A 13,951-nucleotide genomic window follows, 5' to 3' on the forward strand; every position below is an offset into this window, starting at 1 on the left:
ACGTAAATAAAATAGAGAACGTAAATAGAAATGTAAATGAGTAGTATTATAAGAATACGAGTATATACCCTAGGAGTAATGAAAGTGAAAGTTTCACTCTAGCATGTCTGAATGCTATGAGTTATGAGAGTGAAGATGAAAGTGACATTCACTCTCAATGCCAGTATACAGGACGAGAAAGTGAATGCTACGTATTTTACTGAAAGAAATTGAATCCCTACAGTGACAATAAACTAATACTACTGAAGGAAACTTATGGATAAAGACTGTAGATATATATAAGTGTTATATAGTAATAGAAATATAAAGTGTGAGGGGTTTTATGAATAATAAATGACAGAGTAACAAAAGCGAACTAGTGCCAGTGCGACGATCAGACGCGCTCGTAATTTCCATTGCTTTCACAGTGTTTTTTTTTTAGTATGGATCCCAAACTACTTGAAAATTGTAGAATAGTGTTTATAGTGTTTGTATCTGGCTGTGGTAATCATATTACGGGTTGTCGGGAAGTGTAAAGTGGAGACTTCGTTACCCTACTTCAGAGGTCTCCACAAGTCCTACGGTAACCGACGAAGGCTCAACAATCATTCCAGGAGAAAGCTGAAGGTATGTGCCATAAGCATATGTAATTTTATTATTCTAGAACTAATAACTGATTTTTGGCAAATATTTTTTGAGAGTCTGTCGGAGCCCAAATAACCCCGCGGCACACGCAAGTCATTGGTAAACAAGCCCGCGGTGTAGGGGTTAAAAAATTCATTGGGAACATAACAGACTCTGGAAATTATAGGTCTGTAATGCAGTCATCATGTCTTTTAAAATTGTATGAATTTTTTTTTTTTTTCATTATAGATTGGTATGGGGCAAAAGGGTTTAAGGGTAAATGCAGATAAAACAAAAGTGATGATATCTAGGGTTGGTGGCGGTACTGTCAAAGACGAGGGAGAGTGGCCATGTGCAGTTTGCCACAAGGGCATGGGAAGTAATTCCATCTTGTGCGGTGTGTGTGATAAATGGGTGCATAAGAGATGTAGTGGTATCAGAGGTAGACTGCAAGATAATGCTGATTTTATGTGTACGGCGTGCCAGGGTGAGCAGGTGGAGATTGTCAGACGTGAAAGGATTGAATTTGCAGGTGAATCTCTTGAGTGTGTGGAAGAGTTTTGTTATTTGGGAGACATGTTGTGTGCTGGAGAAGGGGCTGGAGCTAGCTCTGTGGCTAGGGTGAGAAGTGGTTGGAAGAAGTTCAGGGAGCTCTTGCCTCTCCTGACATTGAGACGGCTCTCCCTACATGCTAAGGGGTCTTTGTATGCAGCATGTGTTAGGAGTGTAATGCTGTATGGCAGTGAGACCTGGGCAGTGAGGGAGGAAGATATTCGCTGGCTCAGACGTACAGAAATGACAATGATTAGGTGGATGTGCAGTGCGTCCCTGCGTCCAAGGCCTGGAGGGGCTAGGTTTACAATGGAAGAGTTGAGAGGTAGGATGGGACTGGAGTGTATTGGTGTTGTGATGAGGAGAGGTAGATTGAGGTGTTTTGGACATGTGGAGAGGATGGGGGATGATAATTGGGTGAGGAAGATGAGAAGTGTTAATATTGGGGGTGGGGTTGTGAGGGGTAGACCGAGAAAGACAGGGGACGAGGTCATTAAGTGTGACCTTAGGGTTAAGGGACTGAACAGGGAGGCTGCAATGGATCGTGCAGCGTGGAGAGCCGCCATTAGGTGAACAAGGCCAACACATGCAAGCATGTTGGAGCCTTTAAAAACGAAAACGAAGACGAAGATTCTAGAAGATTACACTATATGAAAGTCAATTTGGCTTTCGTCGGGACCAGTCTACTACAGACACATGCTGCATTTTAAAAGTTGTTCATGAAAATATATCTACAGTTAACCCGCCCCATCCCGTCGACGTATGGGTACGTTGCAACGATTTGCATTTGCCAGTCCCGGTGACGTACCAGTACGTCGTGCAATTGCAAGGTCCCTAATTTGCACAATTTTCAATTTTCGCACGTGATTTTTCGTATGTATACACGGGACACCTTCCTCTATTCCTGTACAAGATGCCAAGCAGGGACAATGCCTTACACTGCATAACCTTCCCCCTCCCCCCCTCACGCCATTGTCTTGGCAAAGGACCTGTTACCAGTGACCTGCCTAGTAAAGATATTCAGGGCCAGAGTGATTCCCCAATCGATGACAATGTGGAGGACAATGTTTACATAGCATTAGAAGAAGAAACAGCCAGAAATAATGATCAGGTAATGTGGCAAAAAAAGGTCAGGTATGGTGATTAGTTAGTGAGTGAAACAATGCTTATAATGCCTTTATTACTGCTTGAAAACCAATATACTCACATACTACAGTACATATACATTCGTACCAAGTAAATAAATAAATACCGTTTATGAGTGGATAAAATAGTTACCCTCCCATAGAACTCGTTTTCTTTGGTGCCAGCATGTTAGAAAACCCACTCAGGTAAGGAGGAACTCCTACCTGGATTGGGCACTTTAAAAGGTGAGCGATTTCTCTATGAATTTTCGATGTTTCTCACCAAAAGAGAAGGTTTTAGCCAAAAAAAAAAAAAAATCGAAAATACCTCGGGACTGGGGGATGTCGGAGGTGCGGAAAACCTCGGGACTTGAAGGGTTTTCTTACATTTGTTATCAAAGGCCTTCGACAGAGTAAACCATTTTATATTGGGTACTAAGGTTATTGAACAATGAATTCCACTGGATTTAGTCCTTATTGTAATGCATTAAATACGTAACCAATTGGCAAATATTAAGTGGCATGGTACACAGGGGGATTTCCATTAAATAGAATATGGTGTAAGGCAAGGAGGAATTTTATCTCCCTTTTTTTTATCTAAATTTTATATTGATAGCATTTTATATGATATAATTAATTTCAATGAAGGATGTGTCCTAAGTCACCATAGTAAAATTTCTTGGCATACACTCATGATGAACTCTTGTCTGCAAACTCTTACCAGAGTATGGATAGTATTTACAGGAGGTTTTGTGATAATACTGAAGAGCATAAACTACTGTAAATATGAATAAGAACGAGACTAAGTGTATGATCTACAGTGAGACTGTAAGCAACAGAGAGGAATGTTTTATAACATTAGGTGGGGACAGACTGGGAATGGTCAAGTCCTATAATTGCCTTGGTCACACTGTTTTGATCTGGAAGATAATAGACATAATTATAAAGAGAAACAGTTCTAATGGGACTTTTAATAATATTTTAAGGAATTTTAGCTTTGTTGATACAAACACATTTGTTTTTATTTAATGGCTATTGTAAACCTGATTATGGTCTCTGCTTCTGGACGAGTAAGAATAACTTTAACACAACCATTATTAGAGCACATGAGACTGCCTACGCCAAAGCATTAAAACGGATAATGGGTGCACCAGTGTCGGCCAGTAATCATGATATAGCTGAGGCTTGTAATCACTTGCTCTTCAGACATCATGTGGCCCTCACATAGGCAAGGTACTTTAAGAGACTATTTAGATCACCATACTTAATTATTAAATTAAATCTGCAGATTTTGAGAAAGGGATATTTTTGTTCTTATGTTCTAAAGCTGTTAGAGATCTCTGTAATACTGATGTCCCTTCCCTCAACATGGCAAAAAAGGCCAGAATAGTGTGGGTACAGAGACACGAGGGGCGAAGAGTATACGGTCATTGTTTTATGCATAATGTTTTTTATTCATTTTTAATCCGACTCTTTTGTACAAGGAATGGTATAGTTATTATTCATGTAATTTAGTGTATATGTGTCGAATGTAGATGTACAGTTGTGAGCAGATGACTCGAGGCCACCTAGTCCACCAACATGTTTGGTGTTTTATCTGGTATCAGTGGTGGCTATGAACTTGACCGAGATCCAGTCGACTGTTCTGGCGAAACAAACCCAGTGATAATTTGTCAATGTGCAGTTCTAACTGGTCTCCAATCAGTATAATGCAAGTAAACGTATTATTCTGATAATGATTAACGTGTCATACACATGGTAGATATATTTATAACCATAGTATTACAACATACGCTTCCAAGCAGTGGTTCATTCATTCATGTGAAACGCATGGGTATTGGTAGTGATTTATTTTGTTCGACCATCGTCGTGAACCAAACGACCCTTACCAATTTTCAGGAGATATGCCGTAGGGTTATCATTTCCCCGCAACCTCACATTATTATCACAAAAATACCGTCATGCCAGTCATCCCTCACCGTGAACCTCACTTTCGTCGACCTCTGAATCCGAAGCACGTGGGAAAGTTAAAGGTTCACACCATTGTATGTGGAACAGGGGGAGGGGGATATGGGAGTTATAAGGAGGATGGTGGGTGAGGAAGGGAGGGACGAGGTGGGACGTCTGATGGACGGGGGGGGCGGGTGGCATTGGTTTTTCTTTTTGTCAATATACTGTATTATATATATATATATATATATATATATATATATATATATATATATATATATATATATATATATATTAGCAGCACAACATGATGTTATTGAAACAAAATTTGATTTTATGAATAACTTTAAAGAGAAATGGGAAAATGGACGAAAAATGTTTATTCGAGTGTCGACAGTGTCACTGAGGAGGACCATAGCACGTCTGAACCCCGGGGTGGGGCATGACTTGGTCCACTCCTTGTTTTAATGGAATACCTCAGAAGAATTTCTAATTTGTTTATCTCGGTTTTTTAATGCTTGTTTTACTCAATGCTTCTTACCACAGTCACTTTTAAAAGGTATAGTAACTCCAATAGTTAAGAATAGTAAAAGTAATGTTATGAAGGGGGATTTGCAAGCTATAATAGGTAGTCTCGTACCATCGAGACGTTTCTCGTACCGTAATTTCCTGTACGAGTCATCAGAGTTGTCAGTTTGCCTGTTGTTTGTGAGCATAGTTATTTTGTAAGTTAAACATTCATTTATTTTTGTGCTCTTTTTCTTCTTAATAATTTTATTTAAGTGATTCCTTGTTAAATTATGTAGTTTAAGTTCGTATGGTTAATGATTTAGAGTGTTATGTAATGTAAGACAACAGTGGCATGTTTTGGGCTGTTTCCGAGTTGGCAACTGTTGCCCATCGAGAGTACAAACGAAGTTTCTAGAGTAATGCAAGCTTATATAAGATGGGGTAGAGATTATTACAAGTGGGAAGGTGAGTAGCAGTTGAGAAGGCAACACGTCTGTTTGGGACTGCACCATGGCTTGTACCAAGGAAAACTTAAAGTTAGCCGAGGATGCGGAACACGGAGGCATGGGGAGTAAGGTGGTGGGGCAAGTACGGTGGTACCACGTCAGGAAGGGGTACGGCTTCCTGACTCGTCGGGACACAGGCGCCGACATTTTTATCCACCGCTCTTCCATTGTGACCCCTAACCCAGCCCATCATATACCTTCAGTTGCTGCTGGCGAGGTGGTGGAGTTCGTGGTGGAGGAGAGCGCCAAGGGTCCTGCAGCTGCCTTTGTTACTGGCCCTGCAGGCCAGGTGGTGTGGGGCTCTCCCCACGCCCTTTCCAGTCGTCGGCGCCAGTGCCAGCCTCCAGCTGCGGCTTCTGCCTCCTTCCCTGCCTCCTCTGCCTCCACCATCGTTACTATGTGTGTGGAGGTTGCCAAGGCCTTCTCGGGGGGAGATTTGGCAGTTTTTGCCCAGCGCCTGCCTGCCATCTTCAAGGCCAATGGGCTCCCTGCCATCATAATTCCCGAGTCATTTTCCTCCACACCCGTAGTGCAGAGGAGACTTGGGAGGAGGGCCCCGTGTCGTCGTTCTGGGCCCCCTGCGACCCCCACTTCTTTGGTCCCGAGGGTGCTGCAGCTGCAACCCTCAACTCCCCCAACGAGGATTCGCCTGTCAGGGCGTGCTGTCTCCCGCCAGTCTACCTCGCAGTCCCTCCCTGCTGTGCCCATGGAAGTTGGGGACGATGAGCCCTCATCACCTGAGGTAGGAGTTCCCACCCCTTCTGTGTCTCCCGTGGTGCCTTCGGATGTGCCTACCCCTTCATTTGAGGCTCAAGCACCAGTGAGTCCCACACCCTCTGCTTCAGCTCGGCGACTCTCTTGGGGCAACTTTACCTCCCTCACCCGGTTTGGCCTCAAGAGCATGGAGCAGCAGTTGCGGTACTACGAGGACAAGGCACCTGAGGAGTGTGGGCAGGAGGAGTTCAGTAAGAGGGTCTACCAGCGGGCCTTTCTTTCTTTCAAAGAGTTGCACCGGGGGTCCCTTCATGCTGTCACCGACCCTGAGGTAGTTCGAATCCTGTCCTACACCCTCAGGATTGTACTTTCACACCTCAATGGCACAGACTCTGCTTCTGACTCAGGCTCCAGTTCTGCTTCATCTGAGGTTTAACCACCCTTCGGCCATTAGCCTCATATCACTGCCTCCCCTGTGACTAAGACCTCCATAGCCTATATTTTGAGCTGAATACGTGTCCTTTTGTGTAACTTTCTTTATCTATTCGGGCATCTTTGTTTATTTGCACCTTTTGTTTATTTCAATGTCTTTTGTGTATTTTTGTGTATTTATCTTATACATAGACTCTATTCCTTAATGGCCACAATATGGCCGATAGCCATTAAAAAAAAAAAAAAAAAAAATTACAAGTTTAGTCGGGTTTTAGTTCAAATGAGTGAAGTGCAGTCGGTTTGGGTTCAGTCTGAGTGTAGTGCAGTTTAAGTGAAGATTGTATATTTTTGGTACTTGTGAAAACAGTGGCAAACAGTGACAGGTTATTGAAGGTTGTATATCATTGGAACTTGAGAAAACAGTTAAGTGTCAAGCATTAAGTGTAATAACTGTGAAGTGTTGTTCAGCATTCAGTGTAATAGCAGTTAGTAAAGTGTGTGTAGCTCCATTGCTTGTGAGAACTGAAGTTGGAAAGCATTAAGTGGAATTACTTGGAAAATAAAGACAGTGAACTTTAAGTAGCCAGTGATTATTTTCGCCTCAGCTGATCTTGTGTACTGCACAGCTAAAGGCTGACCATAGGAAGAACTACTCACTGGGCAATGTCCTTCCTGTACTGTACTACTGTTGTTGGAGCCTGTGACAGTGTGGGATGGGGACGTAACAATAATTTAACAGACTAATAATTATAGACCTGTAATGCAGTCGTCTTGAATATTAAAAATATTTGAAATGATAATACTGGATGTTTTAGAAGAAAAAGTTTTTCCATGTTCAAGACAATTTGGCTTCCGACGAGGTATGTCTACGACAGACGCTTGTTTCTTGTTTAAAGAGATAATGAAAAAGTACAGTAGCAAGGGTGATAATGGTATTATAACTTTTATTGACCTCTCCAAGGCATTTGATTTAGTTAACCATTTCGTTTTAGGGAAGAAAATGTTAAGGTTGAATATTCCAATAGATGTTGTGTACATACTTATGCACTATTTAAGGAACCAGATGGCTAGTATTAACTGGAAGGGGGCGCATGGTGCACCTTGTTACGTGGAACAGGGGGTTAGACAGGATGGTGCTTTATTTCCCTTTTTATTTAAACTGTATAAAGACAATGTTTTATCTGAAATTTCAAGCATGGGCCAAGGGTGCAAGACTGGTATTAGCAGAATCAATATTCTAGCTTATGCCGATGATACTGTGCTATGTGCGAATTCCCTTGCAACCATGAATAACTTGTATACTAAATTTTCATCAATGATAATTGATATAAAACTTAAAATTAACAAAGATAAAACAAAATGCATGTTCCTAGGATCAAAGGTAAAGCAAAATATTATAACTCTTTTAACTTTAAACAGTGATGAATTGGTGCTTGTCTATGAGTATGACTATCTGGGACACATAATCAGGCATGATCTTAAAGATGACAAAGATGTAGTGAAAAGGCTTAACAAGTTTTATTCAAGTTTAATTGCATTTTTAGACATTTTAGTTGTGTAGATATTAATACGTCCTTATTCCTTTTTAACTCGTACTGTAAGCCAAACGACGGTCTGCCTCTTTTAAACCATAAGGATACACGAAAATCATGTACATTTCAAGCATTTCAGGGGGGCTTACAGTAAAGCTTTAAAATGAATGACTGGAACGCCAGCCTATGCCAGTACCATGATGTGGCTGCCTTCTGTAACCAGCTGTTACTGAGGCACCATGTGACCCTCTCACAGTGCCGCTGTTACAAAAGATTGATGCAGTCTAATGATGCCATCATTAAGTTTAACCTGCCATATTTAAAACTGGGTTACTTTTGTAATCATGTTTTTAATGATTTTAAGTTATACTACGCAGTGGACATTACCTGCCACGCCATGGATATAATTTGATCACGAATATCTTGGGTGCAGAACCAGGAGCACAGACGAAACCATGTAGTAATTTTAAGGTGGGATAACGTTATTTGTTTTATATTTTATTAAATGCTGATTTTTATCGTATGTTTTTATATAAACATTGTTATTATATAAAACGACGATTTTATTGGCAATAGGAATATGTATATAATATTTTAACTTGTATGTGAATCATCTTTTTTTATGAAAAAAAAAAAAAGGCCTTTGACTAGTTGGCTACTGCTGCTGCAGTTGCTGTTGCCTCTGCTCGCTAATCATGAACAGAGACCAAACGTTATATCCACAGCAAAGGTACTGCTGTTATGTTTTTTATACGAAGAGAAAAACTGATATGTAATGAATATGTTAAATTTATATCTTATGTAGTAACTTGCCGCACACTGTATTTCAGTATGTAATATATGAAGATTTTATAATGTATAGTATTGTTGAACTTTTAGTTTATTCATTTTCTATGTAGTACCACTATGAAATAAAGACATGATTGATGATTGATTTACTACTACTACTACTACTGCTGCTGCTGCTGCTGCTGATGATGATGATGGAACTGCAGTTACTACTACTACTACTACTACTACTACTACTACTACTACTACTACTATTACTATTACTACTACTACTACTAGTGTTATTACTACTACTACTACTAGTACTACTGCTACTGTTACTGCAACTACTACTACTACTACTACTACTACTACTACTACTACCGTACTACTACTACTACTCCTACTGCAACTTACTGTTACTACTGCTACTACTACTACTGCCGCTGCTGCTGCTACTACTTCTACTACAACTACTACTACTGTTACTACTACGACTGCTGTTACTACCACTACTTCTACTGCTACTACAATTGGTACTACTACTACTACTACTACTACTACTACTACAATTGGTACTACTACTACTACTGCTGCTGCAACTGCTGCTGCAACTGCAACTGCAACTACTACTACTACTACTACTACTACTACTACAACTACTACTATTACTACTACTATTACTACTACTACTGCTGCTGCTACTACTACTACTACTACTACTACTACTACTACAACTACTACTACTGCATAAAACTGGAGAACTGGAGAAATGAATTCCTCGAGCTAGACCTTGGTCAATCATACAGCAAAATGGCAGGGGACACGGCGACATGGGGGCGATTTGTTGTGGCCACCCCTTACAGGATTAAGGCGTCAGACAATAGGTAGACAGATACTACTACTACTACTACTACTACTACTAACATTATTAATAATAATAATAAGACGAGGACGAGGACGAGGACAACAACAATAACAATAATAATACTAATAACAACAGTAATAATAATAGAAGTAAAAATCTCACCTTTGACTCATGGTCCTCTTCCTTTTCATCCCTCCTCATTAACAAACTCAGATGAAATCCCACCAAACTCCCGTGTACAGAGTCTCTTGCTCCAACTGACAGTCCGGACTCCAAACAGCGTCTTGCATCACGCTCTAATTCGTTTGGATAGTCAATTTCCGCTATGCTTGTCATATTGATAGTTTTGGCCTGCAATTATGATGATGATGATGATGGAATTATTATTATTATTATTATTATTATTATTAGTAGTAGTAGTAGTAGTAGTAGTAGTAATAGTAATAGTAGTAGTAGAAGAAGAAGAAGAAGAAGAAGAAGTAGTAGTAGTAGTAGTAGTAGTAGTAGCAGTAGTAGTAATAGTAATTTTGTCTTATTCTTATTCCTGTTATTAATATTATTATTATTATTACTATTATTATTATTATTATTATTATTACTATTACTACTACTACTACTACTACTACTACCACTACTGTCACTTATTATTATTATTATTATTATTATTATTGTTATCTGATCTAATTTTTTTTTTCCATTATCTAATCAGTTTTTGATCAGGTCGGGTGCGGGTAAGAGGATGGGTCCATTATGATGTGGCAGGAGTAAACCACATCTTTTGTCGGGCCCTGCTGTGGATGTCACTGATTGTACTGCGCAGGTGACCCTCGTGCGGTGTGGTGGAGAGAGGATCTGTCCCTTCTCCCCTCGGGCCTACTTTATGAATAAGTGTGTGTGTGTGTGTGTGTGTGTGTGTGTGTGTGTGTGTGTGTGTGTGTGTGTGTGTGGATGAGTAAATTGGGAGTGTGTCGCCCTGTCTCGGCTACCTCCCTTTCTCTGGGGGAAGCAGCCTATGTATATAGATAGATAGATTATTATTATTATTATTATTATTATTATTATTATTATTACTACTACTACTGCTACTACTACTACTACTATGTATAGTAGTAGTAGTAGTAGTAGTAGTAGTAGTACTACTACTACTACTACTACTACTACTATTACTACTACTACTACTACTGTTATTATTATTATTATTATTATTATTATTATTATTATTATCATTATTATTGTTATACTATAACAGAAAAAAGGGTCTAGATGATAAGTAGATAGGTGGAGATATAAATGCTAGATATATAGATAGACAGAGCTATAGACAGATATACTGTAGACAGACACAGATGTAAGTAGCAACAGATACAGATAAATGGATAGACAGCCCAACAGAAATTGATATTAATATAAATAGATTAACAAATAGATACACACAAAAAGATACCCATATAAAGATATAGACATAGATATAGACAGATAAATAAATAGACTGATAGATACCTAGGGCAGATAGATAAATAGATAAATAGACAGAGTGGCGGATAACCAGAGAGACTAGTAACCAAGGACACTCAAGGACAATAAGTAGCATCTTCAGTTTTATCTTATCCAATCGTTGGCTGAAGTCATCGACCAAAAGCCAAGCAATTTTTATCGATTTTTTATCTATCGGCCAGACACTTGCTTGGTGTAGCACTTCCTCGTGACTAGCACCAAGAGAGGAAATGTAGTACTGTAGTAGTAGTGAACATATAATAATAATAATAATAATAATAATAATAATAATAATAAAGTGTGGTAGGTGGGGGCGCTCATCATCCACTCACTGGATGTAGTGCTGCTTTGGGGGTCTGCCCTTTGCATTCTTCCTTCCTTCTTCTTTGTCTTTCTTTCCCTCATTCTTTCCTCCTCCTCCTGCCTATTGGTGACTTTACACTCCCTCCTGTCTTTCTTTCCTTCATTATTTCCTCTTCTTTCTGCCTGTGGGTGGCTCTACACTGAGTGACAAGCCAAATGGTTTCCTGTACACCGGGAAACCATTTACTTCGCTGGCTGGTAACCATACAATCAAATTATGGCGCCTGGTGGTTCCGTGGGTAATTACGGCACTCCAATCGGATTGAGGTGGTGCAGGTTTATATCCAAGGGTGGTTGGGGTTTATTGTTCACGTAATGCCACTCAGGGATGAGTGAGGCTGGTCACTCTCATCTTAAATGCCAGGACCAACTTACCTAGTACTGGGCTCCTACACTCCCCATGTGGCAACATAGGATTGGATGATGGATGCATGGATAATAATAATAATAATAATAATAATAATAATAATAATAATAATAACTAGAAAGCACTCAGAGAGCGCATACATCCACCAAAGCCATTGACATTAAAAAGGATCCGAATCCGGATCCATCCGCAAATTTAATCATTTCTTCCTTGGCCCATCGCCCACCCTTCAAATAAATATCATCAAAGTCCATTCATAACTTTTTGAGTAATCCCGGATCCGGATCCGTCTGTAAATTTAATCATTTCTTCCTTGACCCATGGCTTACCTTTCCACAAAATTTCATCAAAATCCGTTCACAAGTATTGAGTGATCCTGCTAACAGAAAGACAAACCAAGGTGGGTTAAAGCATTACCTCCTTGGCGGAAGTAATAATAATAACTATAAAGCGCTCAGGGAGGGCATACCTTCTCCAATGCCATTGCCATTAAAATGGATCTGGATCCGGAAGCGGATCAGCCCCAAAATTTCATCATTTCTTCCTTGGGCCATGGCACACCCTTCCATAAAATTGCATCAAAATCTGATCGTACCTTTTTGCATAATCCAGGATCCGGACAAAGGATCCTGATCCTGATCAGGGTCTGCCCCAAACTTTAACCAATTTTTTCTCGGTCCATGACTCACCTTTCCACAAAACTTAATTAAAATTCACTGAGAGCTTTTGGAGATATTGTGAGGGATACTCCGTATCCGGATCGACCCAAATTTTAATAATTTCTTCCTTGACCCATGGACCATCCTTCCACAATATTAAAATCCGGTTATAACTTACGAAGCAATCATATTAGCAGACAGACAGACAATCCAACAAACAAACCAGCGTGGGGTAAAACATAACCTCCTTGGCAGAAGTAACTAGAAAGCACATACCTCTGCCGAAGCCTTTGCCATTAAGATGAATCCGGATGCTCCGTGGATATAGAAATCGGATCCGCCCCAAAATTTAATTAATTATATTTTCTTCCATGGCCCGCGTTTCCACAAAGGTCATTAAAATCCATTGAGAAATTTTGGAGATATTGTGTAGGATACTCTGGATCCCGATCCCGATCCGACCCAAAACTTAATAATTTCTTCTTTGGCCCATGGACCACCTTACCACAAAATGTCATCAAAATCCGTTCATAACTGCTTGAGTCATCCTGCTAACAGACAGATGGACATACAGACTGACAAACAAACCAACAAAGCAACTAACGCGGAGTACAACATAACCTCCTTGGCGTAGGTAATAAGTAGAAAGCACTTAGACAGCGCATACCTCCACCAATGCATTGCCATTACAAAGGACTCGGATCCGGATCCGTGGATACAGATTACGGATACGGATCTGGATCCACCCCCAAATTTAATCAATTCTTTTATTGATCCATGGCCCACCTTTCCACAATATTTCATTGAAATTCATTAAGAACTTTTGGAGGTAATGTGCTGGATACTCCAGATCCGGATCCAGATCCGCCCCCAAATTTAATAATTACTTCCTGGGCCCACGACCCACTCTTCCACAAAACTTCATCAAAACCGGTCATAACTATTTTAGTAGTCCCAGATCCGGACCCGTGGATATAGGCTCCGCATCCACATCCAGATCCACCCTCAAATTTAATACAGTCTTTCTTGGTCAATGGCCCTCCTATCCACAAAATTTTATTGAAATTTATTGGGAACTTTTGCAGATATTATGTGGAATACTCTGGATCCTGCTCCAGCTCTGTCCCCAAATTTAATAATTTCTTCCTTTGGACATGGCCCACCCTTCCACAAAATTTCATCAAAATCCGTTCATAACATTTTAAGAAATCCTCCTAACAGACAGACAGAGAAACCAATGAGGGATAAAATCTAACCTTCTTGGCTGAGATAATAATAATGATGATGATACCATATAGTACTACTGCTACTACTACTACTACTACTACTACTACAGCTACTACTACTGCTACTACTACTACTACTACTACTACTACTACTACTACTACTACTGCTACTACTACTACTACTACTACTACTGCTGCTGCTACTACTACTTCTACTACTACTACTACTAATGATAATAATAATACTCACCAGTGGGTTCCTAGGTAGATATTCTTGATCAAT

At 39.9% G+C, this 13,951-nt stretch overlaps 1 protein-coding gene across 1 annotated transcript in view; it reads right to left on the minus strand.

The window, feature by feature from the left end:
- Positions 1–9,895, minus strand: part of LOC145415975 (uncharacterized) — a 33,365-nt gene extending 23,470 nt beyond the window's left edge. The window contains exon 1 of the mRNA XM_080285078.1: positions 9,722–9,895. Coding sequence (XP_080141204.1) covers positions 9,722–9,895 — 174 coding nt within the window. The remainder of the gene's footprint in view (positions 1–9,721) is intronic.
- Positions 9,896–13,951: the final 4,056 nt, after the last annotated feature.

This window comes from Coenobita brevimanus, chromosome 104, assembly GCF_032717465.1.
Source record: "Coenobita brevimanus isolate Jiangsu-jjx chromosome 104, ASM3271746v2, whole genome shotgun sequence".
Lineage (NCBI taxonomy): Eukaryota > Metazoa > Arthropoda > Malacostraca > Decapoda > Coenobitidae > Coenobita > Coenobita brevimanus.